Source organism: Hylaeus volcanicus, unplaced genomic scaffold, assembly GCF_026283585.1.
Source record: "Hylaeus volcanicus isolate JK05 unplaced genomic scaffold, UHH_iyHylVolc1.0_haploid 12192, whole genome shotgun sequence".
Classification (NCBI taxonomy): domain Eukaryota; kingdom Metazoa; phylum Arthropoda; class Insecta; order Hymenoptera; family Colletidae; genus Hylaeus; species Hylaeus volcanicus.
In genome coordinates, this window is record NW_026533142.1 from 688,884 (window position 1) to 700,393 (window position 11,510).

Here is an 11,510-nt window from a genome sequence, read left to right on the forward strand (position 1 = left end):
ATCTCCCAACCTCGTCCAGATACCCTTCGAAGATCACAAGGGATCAGCTTGGCGGCGCATGTATCCCCACCACCGCGATACCTCCCCAATCTACGGCCAGGAAACCCCTACCGCGTTCTAACAGCGCTAGCGGCGGGGTTCCCGGCCTTACACTCCACATATGGATGATCGGGGCCTCTGTACAGCTCCGCGACCACTGCCAGCCCGGCACCCCACTCGACCAGGGTTTGCATCAGGAGATCCTGTGCCCTGGCCGAGTGGTTCAGATTTATCTGTATAAGCGGCCCCGAAGGACCCATCATATAATTTAAGGAGTTGTCTCCATGGCCGCCGTAGCATCGGCAACCACTGGAACCACACCGGGACCGACTTCTTCTCCAACTGGGCGACGGCCGGCGTCACCCTCGCAGCAGCTGGGCCTGCTGCCTTTGGCCCAGCGCTCTTCCTCCCTGTTCCGGCGATTCCTAATAAGTGGGATTCCCAGCGTACCGACATCCCCTCCCATGCGTTGCTCGCACTCGAACACTCCTTATTATGCGTACCGAGACCCCCCCCCCCCCCCGCATTCGGGTAATTAGCGTTTCGGCAACCGTACGAATCAACGCGACTTTTGTAACCAGTAATTTTGTATTGAGAGCGAATGCGAGGAGTGAACTTTTGAGAGGTACGATCGAGTGAGAAACGCCTAAGCAGGGAAAGCGGGAGAATGGCAGATTGCCTGGGTAGGCATGCCGACTCCGTCCCACTTACTAGTCTTTCAAATCTGTTCCGATTTGACAACGAAAGCGTGATTGAAAAATTCTGAATTTTTGGGGACCTGTTAATAAAGCATTCGCGCATCCGATACCGTGAACGGCGTTGACGTGTGGTGACTCGTTCACCCTGCAGATGGGCCTGACTTTGGGGATGGGTTTTCCCAAAAAAACGACATTTTCGAATTTTATTGCCATTCACGCGGGAAAAAGACATCAAAACTGTGTCACCCCGATGTCCTGGACTGTTGGACATGTAATTCACCCAACGAAACAACGTTCCAACCCTTACGTTGGGGGTGGACCATCCTCCCTCGCCCCCCCCCCCACCCATCAGCTCCAGGGGCAGTTTTCGAAACGGAACCTTTTCGGCATTCATCCTTAACGTATCGAGAACAAACATGGTGAATTTCATCGCCCTCCGATGTGTGGAAGTGCTTCCTTACGTAGGGTGTTGAAAATTTGCGAGCTATTCCAACCCCCCCAAAGGGTCTTTATAGGGTGCACGGTATGAGTGATAGCATTTTCTGGATCAGGGGAGTCCAGAGAATGCATTGAGCCCAAAATCGAGACCGTCGTCCAAAAATTGTGGATTTTAGAGGGGGTGGAAGGTTGTGGGGGGTGGGTTTGTCCGAGGGGGATTTCAAGGGGTGAATTTTGTAGAGGACTTCAAGGAGAGTCACCCCAAAGGTTTTTTTGAATTTTTCAACCCCTTTCGTCATCCCTGGCCTGTTTCAAATAGGCGTTTTTTTACACCCTCCCGTTTAGGGGAGTGAATTAACCCTTTCACATCAACTCTCGCCAATGCAACTTTGCACACATCCAGAAGACACTTGAAGACTGTTCCTCACGAAGTTTCACCGAAATCGGTTGAAAACTCTCATAGTTATGAGCATTTGAAAAATCGTTCCGGTTTGCTTGTCCGGTAGTGTATATCTTATTACATATAATAACCAAAATTGATTGATATTATTTATTGAATAAAAATTAATAATCATTAATCGAATATGTGCTTACCTTTACACCTGTTCTGCCGAATTCCATTAAGACACCCGGTTGATAATCATCACAACGATGCACCGGTTCCCTGCAAGTTATGTCTCTACCAAATACTCTACCAATAGTTGATTCCAAAAACCTATGTACATAATTATTCATAATGATTTTGAATGGTGATTACACTTATTTAAATTTTAAGATTGAAATTTCGTAATTTTTATGTTTCATGAAAAATGAAGGATATTAACTTAATACTAAAATAGCCATTTTTAAATGTGAAATTGTGCTATTTTTATGTGTATCAGTACTTTGTTTAGAGCAGTGCTCGGAATTACTTGCTCATTTCGGGCCGATTCCTGAAGTCTTATTATGTATAGGTCTATAAACATGTGTTGAACATACACATATAATAACAATAATATATGATATAATAATTGCAGCTTTGTCAATAGCTTTCCACATCACCCAAGAGGTATTATTGTTGAAGCGGTTTCTTCAAAGTGGTTTCCGTTATAGACCTATTCCACTAAAGCTCTTTAGATAGTGGCGCGAGGAGACGCGGGAGCGTGGTGTGTATCGCCGGTTAATTTCGTGGTAACACAGATTTATATCGAGTAAAAGTAGCGTGAAAGCGAAAAATAAAGGTAAGAGAAGAAGACGAAGTAAAGAGCACAAGGACGCTGCTGAGGAACAGGAATTGTTGAAAGAAAAACTCTCCCTGGGGAAGCGGAGCTTCCGTCAGGGAGTATAAAGCAAAAGAGAAAGGGAAGATGGCGGGTGCAAAGCCAGTGGGTGAAACCGCCACCAGACAGACTTCACGGTTAGTGCATACATCAGTGGAAGATATGGACACGGAATCAAGAGAATCAGCCCTAAGGAAAAGGAAACTGATATAGCCAGAACATAGCTCAGAAGAAGAAATGGAAAACCGCCCCAAACAATTTTGGACAAGCGCTGCGAAAGAAAATAGGAGTAAGAAAACAGAAACAGGTAAAACTGCAAAATACGGACAAAAAATATTCGAGGAAAGAAAATCTAATAAGGTAGAGGAAAATGAGGAAAAAATAACAGGTAAAGATAAAGTAAAGGAGCTCCCAAGCACGAAAGTCACGAAAACAATTACAGAATTCGGGAGACCTATGTGGACTGAGGAACAAGTAAACAATGGCCTCGGTCATTATTTAGGATTCTTTGAAGCGTACGTAGATTTTAAGCATGCATCGAAATATAAAGAAGCTAACTTCGAACTATATTCGAATATTTAGACATTCTATACAAGTTTCATCTAAGATTGAAAGTATTAGAATGCTAAACAAACGTTATGCGGAAATACGTGTCAAGAACCCAACTAGAGGGAGGGAAGTTTTTGAAAAATTGTGCCAGAACCCGAACAAGGAAATTATCTATCGCATTCCAAAACGCGCAGAGGAACGATGGGGAATCGTCAAAGAATGGGAATTCTCACCTATGGAACTATTGCAAGAAGCTGAGAAAGGACAAGGACTCATATCTGCAGAACGGTTAAAGAAAAGAACAAGGAGCGATAATGGGCCCATATATGTAGATTCAAGCCTTATTTTAGTAAAGTTTACAGGAGAAAGTCTCCCAACTAGGATAGTATTATATGACGGAGCAGTAAGCGTGACGGTGACACCGTATGTGAGGAGCATAAAACAGTGTTTCCAATGTTTGAAGTTTGAACACTTTAAAAATCAGTGTCGAGAAGAAGAGAAAAAGTGTTATATATGTGGACACAAATATCATGGAGAGTGCAAGATCAAACCTACTTGTGTTAATTGCGGGGGAAAGCATAGTGCCCTTAGCAGAGCTTGTGAATGCTGGGAAGTAGAACATGTCATTAATAAGCTAATGGCATATAAGAATATAGGATTTCTGGAAGCTCAGAACAGAGCAAAAATGGAACTAGCCATAGCGGACAAACGGGGATATGGTAGTGAAGCAGAGACTCCTTTATGGGCAAACGAGAAAGAATTCCCCTCGCTTCGAGGTCGAACTATACGACAGCTGATAGAAAAGTGGGAAGATAGACCCTGTATATTGACGAACAATTTTTAGGAAAACAGAAGGCAAAAACGACAGGAGGAACAGCCTAGGAGATTAAAAACTAATAATAGATTCGTAGCATTACAAACAGAGGATGAGCCACCTGAAGAACGAGGGACCGGTATCAGTCAGGATGAAAAAGCACAGGTGCATGAGCCACACAAACAACGGCCCTTCGGAGAAAAAAACAGATACCCAACAAAAAACTTTGAAGAAGACGATGTAGAGCTTCTATTGGAGTGGATAAAAAGGACAAGAATCGAGGATATGATAATTTCAAGGATAAACAACAACAGACGGATTAATCACCCTAATCTTTCTAACAGAACTCAACATCAAAGCCAATACCCATTAGAAGGCAGGCAAATGCTTTCTAGAACCCAGAGAGATGAAGAAATGGAAACTGGCTACAAACTAAGCAATTCAAAGGCATATCAAAAATTCGGTAAAACATATGAAAGGCCAAGGGAGATACAGCTGTCGACACTAACTGGAGAAAATAAAAAAATACAACACAAAACCCAGCAACTGGACATTATAATTCCAGGGGAACAGGAAGCTATAATTAAGTCAAGAAGCGGAAAAGGAAGGTGATGTTAAAATTAAAACACAAGCCCTGGTACTGACCAAGGAAAAGCACAACCCTATCCAAGTAAAAGATAGTGCAGACATAAAGGAAGTATCCAAACAAGAAGACAGACAAGTCGCTGAAGTAATCATATCGGACGAAGGAGGAACAATAGAAGAATTTAGTCCAGCACAAGAATCAGAGTCAGCTGATGAAGTACAGAAAAGCTTGCCTGTCCAGGAGGTCAAGGAACCAGAATGGGAGAAATTGGGTGGTTTTTCTAAACGGTTAGTGACTCCACCCAAATCCCAGTCTTAAAAAATGACATATAAGAAAGAGTGCCTTGAGGTTGACACAGCCCCAAGCCTGAGTGCAGTGGAGCGGGGACAACTGACAGGTATAGGAATGACGATGTTTACAAAGAATGCTATATACACCAAATTAAGTAGAACTAAAAGTTATTTTATTCTTATTAATTATCGTATTAAAATTAAAAAAAATACGTAAAGGTGGAGTCTTATACAACTCTACTGATACATATAAAAATATATACAAAAGTTACAGTTTTAAAAGCATACATAACCCTAATAGTGGCGACAGATCGCAAAGTAAAAAGAGATCCACCCATAATAATTACGGGGAAAAGTCATTGGGAAATTGGTACAGTAGTCCAATAAACAAAAATAAATTAACAATTGGGGTACTTATAAAGACCCTACAAAGCAGAGACTCTGAGCAAGTCCTAAGCAGTTCGATGATTTCTAAAATACAACCAAAAGGAACCGGATTTCACGGGGTTTTAAATTCTTTACTATGCAAGATAATATAAGAATAGGTTTTTGGAATGCACAAAGTTTAAGAAACAAAAGTAACGATCTGCTTAATATAATTGATGATTACGAGGTAATGTGCATATGCGAGACCTGGTTGGATAAATCTCCTATAAAAAATATCAAAGGATATTCAGCCAAACATAACGTGGTCATACAACAGGGAACCAAAAGAGGTTCAGGTTATCAGGGAACAGGCTTGCTGGTTATTTACAGAGAAGATTTAAATATAAAATTTACCAAAGAGGAATATGTGGCAAAGAGATACGAATTCACCTGCTTTGAAATTTATAACACGTCCAACGAATATATCTTTACTGTTAGTTTTTTATACAGAAATCCGAGTATGACATTTCATGCAGTCGACTGGAAAAACCTGTTTAGGAAAATACTAAACAGAGACAATACTATAGTGATCGGGAACTTTAATGCTAAGCATGTAAAATGGAACTGTGTTATACAGAACGGTTCAGGTAGCGGGCTCGATAAGGCCTGTGAGGAATTGAATTTGGTAATTCATAACACAGATACCATTACAAGACGGGGAAGAGGGAAAAACCCCTCAAACATCGACCTAATTATATCCCACAACCTCGAGATAGGACAACTACAATACTCAGAATCAAATATTAGTCTAGGATCAGATCACCAGGTCATAAATATACAGGTACATACGGAAGAGGACCTGGGTATCAACCAAGAGATGAATAGGCATAAGAAAAGTAACTGATTATACAAGGATCCCAACAGCATCGACTGGAACAATTTTAAGTCAGGTCTAGAAGAGAATAGAAACAAAATTTTACAGGAGGTTAAGAAAGCAGAAAACATCAATGCCAGGTATGACATTTGGAAAAAGGCAATAATTAACACCATCACAGAAGTAAATACAGAGAAAGCTAAAAAAACAAACATTACACCAAATAGAAACTTATCAAGTCATAAGAATACAAATCAAAATAGGCGCTACACAAAAGATTCAAGCCGTAACTATGCCAAACATAAAAATACGTGGTGGAACGAAGACTGTAAAGTGGTTTAGGAAGATTGGAAAAAGGCATCAAAACAGCTATGGAGATCTGGGAATATGGAGGACTTTGTAGTGATGGAACATCTTAGACATAAATGGAATGCCCTAAAAGCCCCAAAAAAAGAAGAAGCCTGGATAAAACTCACCTCAGAGGTATCTAAGGAAAGATATCAGCAAAATATGGAGAAAAGTAAGGGCGGTAAAAAATTATTTTACGACCGAAAAAAGCATGCTGAACGGGCGTGTTAAAAAAGAACTCGAAGAGGAAGAAATTATAAAGCTAAGAGAGAAAAATCACAATCAACTAGATTTTCGTCAATCAATTTCGCCTGATTTAGAGGTTCAAAACCCACAGGAAAACAATCAATGGGATACGGAACCGAGTAACATAGAGATAATGATGGCTATAAATAGTCAACGGGGTAAAAAATCGGCACCAGGGGAGGACAGGGTGGATTTTAAGATTATAGCAGAACTTCCACCTTTCATGACAGAAATATTTTGTGAAATTGTAAAGGAAAGTTGGAGATATGGTTCTATCCCGCAAGATTGGAAGAAAGGAAGAATATATTTCCTGGAAAAGCCTGGTAAGGCAGCCGTAAGGCCAATTACCTTAACATCTTGTCCGGGAAAAATTGTGGAAAAAATAATCAATTATAGACTGAATTTTTGGGCAGAAGCTACGAACAATTTGGACGAAACTCAAGCGGGTTTCAGACGCAGAAGATCCACCTTAGATAACTTAAATCGTACAGTTATGGAAATCAAACAAAATAGTAGGGAAGGAAAAACGACCGCCACGGCATTCATAGATATTAAGGGCGCCTATGACAACGTAGATTTTGGAATATTGCTACGTATTCTAGAATCTCGAGGATGTCCCAAGAAAATGGTAACTTGGATAAGAGAATGACTGTCAGATAGAACAGTACAGATAACAGATATGGAAGGAGTAGACTGGTGCATACCATGGAGGATCGGAGTGCCTCAGGGGTCAATAATCAGCCCCCTACTGTTCAATTTATATCTCACTGGTGTATTAACGCTAGCATCCGTATTAAAAATCTGAGTTTTCTGCAGTATGCCGATGATATTGCAATAATAACTACATTAAACAAAATAGCTACGACCACCTCTAATATACAAAAAGGAATATCGCGGCTCGGCGATTTTCTGGCAGAAAGAAAATTGTTCATCTCGGAGGAAAAAACCAAGGTAGTATTTTACGGAACCAACAACAAAATCAGCGAAGTTAAAGTAAAAATTAATAACCAAACTAAGGAACTTAAAGTGGACAACTCAGAAAAATTTTTAGGTCTTCAAATAGACAACAAACTCAATTTTGAGAAACATATGGATACAATTATAGGCAAAATAAAGAAACGTATATGCATAATAAAATATCTGTGCCATGGAAATAAAGGCATTAAACAGAGCTACGCACTCATGTTGACTAGAGCATTGTTATCATCCGTGATGGAATATGCGGCACCAGTCTATTGAATGGATCAGGACAAATCAAGAAATAAACGGAACTTAGGAAACTGGAAACACAAGCAATCAGAGCAGCTATAGGTTACAGGATGTCTACCCCACTGAACGTAATGTATACTGAAATTGGGTGGACTGGAATGTTAAATAGGGCACAATATCTTGCAACCAAATACTGGTTACTCAGTATAGAGAAAGGTAAGAAAAATAATCCTACCCTAAGAACAGTGGAGGAGATACGACGCAGGTCCCCAGCAATCCACACGGGTTCTAGAAAAAATAAGGTGAATGTGTCCGCGAACATCTCGGAGCAGGAATACTATAGAATGGCAACGGTTGCGGACAATATACTCGTCAGAAACCATATAAAAGAAAGAATAGATACTTGGGTATTGTTTTTTGGAATTAACACGCTAAGTAACACCTCTAACAGGATAAAATACGACATAACAACAGGTAGACTACTGGAAAACTTTAATATTCCACCAAGCAGAACTACAGACATTTTTCTCGATAAGCACATGTACTACAGCGATACCATCGTCTTCTATACAGATGGTAGTAAGATCCCGGATAAACAGGCAAATGGAATAGGCATCATATCTTATAGAGAGGACATATGGACCAAGGAAAGTTATGCTATCTCGAATTCATGTACAATATTTACTACAGAGTTAATCGGCATCAATATTGCGCTTAAAAAATATTTAAACATGACAGACATTGCGAACTGCCTGGTGCTCACTGATTCTATTGCAGCCATTAAAGCCCTAGAGAGCATGTCATGGGAATACCAAGAATACAGGGATAACCCGTGGATACTGGACACGTGGAAGATTCTCAAAAGAATTAATAAGGGCAAAATAATATTAGGATGGATACCGGGCTATAAAGGTATCCCGGGAAATGAAATGCGGACGCAGAAGCGAAGGCAGCGACGGATTATGAGGTGAACTGCAATTTCAGAATCCCTGCCAGGGAAATAGCAACTATAATGAAGCAAACATTCTGGAACGATTTCAAAGCAAGGATGTCTGAGATCGGCTCAGAAAAAGGCAGACAGTTTTTCGAAGTAATTGGTCCAGATCTAAATAGGTCAATGTATAAACCCTGGTTTGAAAAGCACAAACACAATTTGGATAGAGAAACAATTCGCATTATTTCGCGTATCAGAGCGAACCATTACAATTTAAAAGAGTCCCTGGCAAGGAAAAATATAATTAGCGATTCCTCCTGTGATTGTGGATTGGGAGAGGAGTCAATAGACCACGTTTTGTTCGACTGTAGCTTGTATAATCTGGAAAAGAATTTAATTAGGAATAAACTAAGGGAAGAAATTGAGCTGGTTGGGGAGTCCGCTTTGGAGCTTATTAAGATGAATAAGATTAAAGTCTTTAAAACCATCACAAAATTTCTCAATACAATAGACAAGAAATTATGAAAGGAGATGGGTTTGGTCTAGATTAACAGCCCTCTCTAATGGGGCTAGCCGCTGATGAAATGGGATAAGGAGTCACTACCCTGGGAGTAGAAGCAAAAGTATAAAGCGAAGTAGGATAAGTAGCAAAGGATAAAAGTGTGAACACTTTCCAAGAAAAAGAATGTGCCCATAATGCAATAAACATGTGATCAAAAAGTGCCTCGAACAAAAAAAAAATGAAAGAGTGATAGTGAGTATAAACCAAAAAGAAACGAAAAGACTTATTATCGTTATTATTGCTAAGTAAGACTAAAATTTAAGTTGAAGTTAACTTGTTAAAGTATAGTCTAAGACTCTGTAAGAAATGTATGCAGAAACAGTGCAATGTGGGAGCTACCCCACGCACTATAAATAATAAACATAAACATAAACATATTCCACTAAACGTTAATAAGACCGATAATAAAATATGTGACTTGGTGTTACATCCGGCCCTGCCGGTGTCCCTTTTCATCGACCTCGCATTGCGAATAGTTAAGATCAGATACTTTTCGGAAGGCGCTTGACAAACGATTCGGGAACCGAATCGGGAACCGAGTCAGCGCTCAACGCCAGCACATCCGCTGAACTTGGGACCCCTCCCGATTTCAACGGATGCCGAAGCCAAGGTTCTCGAACGCGGCTCGTGTCATGCGAGGATCAGCTAATATATAAACCCGTGGACACGCCCCACGGCGCTCTTTATTTTATTCCGCTGTCAGTACGTCCTCATCGTGGTGATTACCGAAATCTTGTAGTCGCGGACAGTTTAACTTCACGCGTTGTCGTTACCTACGAAAGTCCGACATATAATCGGTTAAGATCACATCGAACCTTTATCGTCAATCGAACACGCACTCAGCGTCGCGCTTTGGTCGTCAAATACTAAATTATTATAGTCACGGATAGAGTAATCGTACGCGCGCCGCGTCGTTGCCGAGAAAAGTCCGTTGTTAATTAGTAGAGACCCGTGTCGCGAGTGATAGTTCCCGATAAACAGATCCTTGCAACAGCACAGCCCTGGGACCACAACAGATAGCTGGTACAACCAAACTGTAAGACCGACAAGCGGTAACGTACCTACGTAATTGTATACTTGATTTTCCAAAACCGATATTGTAATATAAACTCGTTATTTTGTAACAATACATATTTATATGCTAAACCTTGAAAACAATCATTGCAATCCCGAATTGCTCTTTCCCGTTAGCGAATACAGTTAAGGTGTTACAGTAAGTTCGTATCAACGAGGATAATAATGCATCGCTCAAAGACGAACGTTTCCTGTTTTTATATTTTTCATTTTAGAAAATAAGCTTTCGCATAAATATGTGGACTCAAGCATAGACAAAATTCGAAGACCAAAATTTCGGAGAAATGGATAACGTGATGCATCTAAAATTTTGAAGATCTCAACTCCCTTTTCTAGCCGTGCTTATAAATACAGATCATGTTGCAAATCGTAAAGTTCTGCTTGAAATTGTAGGCTTTGTTCCTCGAATTGCACAGTGAAAGCCCGGGTAGCACCGGACCACCGGACGTCCATTTCATGTCCAGTACTGGCTGGTGCTGGCTGGTACTGGCCATGCTTGGCCACGCCTAGCATTTGACTTCCAGGCCACGGACATCTAGGCAAATGTATAAACAGTCTCAGTTTGTGGTTGATACATTATTTAGCTTCTTCATTTCACCACCACAGTGCGGAGCAGTCCTTTTGTCATTTCTCAGAAATTTGTCATTTCTAAATTGTATAACCTGTCAGTTTCTATTTGTGACATTTGGACGCCACAAAGTGAATAATTATTTTAAAGGCTACGTGTAGTGATATTGTATTGGGAAGTAGATATATGATTATACCACGACCTGACAGAGTGTGCAATGGAAGGAATTAGGTGATATGAAAATTATGATTTCTATTTTTAGCTTAAGCTTTACGTTAATTTACAACTAATATATGATTTGTATGTGTTATTTACAGATAATTGGAGCATAAGATGATGCAGTGAGGTCTACGTTAGACAATGTACTCAAAATTTGTTGGTCGAAACATAAGATGATGTGGTGTGATGTACGTTAGGCATATAAATGTACATATAAATTTGCTGGTATTTATATTAATTAATAAATTGAACAAATAAATGTTTGTAATTATATGAATAAATGTTTGTAATCATAAAAGATTAATGTATTTTTTATTCGTTTAAAAAAATCCAATAACAATTTCCACGCTTATCATTAATTTTATTTATTAGTTTCTCATTTACTGATATAAACATCTTAGATTAATTTTACCCTACCACAATAAATTGTGCGTTAG

The 11,510-nt window shown here is 39.9% G+C and overlaps 1 protein-coding gene across 1 annotated transcript; it reads left to right on the top strand.

The window, feature by feature from the left end:
- The first annotated feature begins 6,300 nt into the window (after positions 1-6,300).
- On the top strand, positions 6,301-7,746 carry LOC128882831 (uncharacterized). The gene is made up of 4 exons (XM_054134600.1): positions 6,301-6,433; positions 6,582-6,830; positions 6,921-7,135; positions 7,324-7,746. Exons 1-4 carry the CDS (start codon positions 6,301-6,303, stop codon positions 7,744-7,746), a joined length of 1,020 nt encoding a protein of 339 aa, XP_053990575.1.
- Positions 7,747-11,510: the final 3,764 nt, after the last annotated feature.

Bases quoted from the DNA above. Each gene is read 5' to 3' on its own strand.
- LOC128882831 (XM_054134600.1), top strand. From the start codon at position 6,301: ATGGAGGACTTTGTAGTGATGGAACATCTTAGACATAAATGGAATGCC. The intron at 6,434-6,581 runs GTAAGGGCGGTA...CGCCTGATTTAG, and splicing joins TCAGCAAAATATGGAGAAAA to AGGTTCAAAACCCACAGGAA. The intron at 7,136-7,323 runs GTAACTTGGATA...AGTTTTCTGCAG, and splicing joins GAGGATGTCCCAAGAAAATG to TATGCCGATGATATTGCAAT.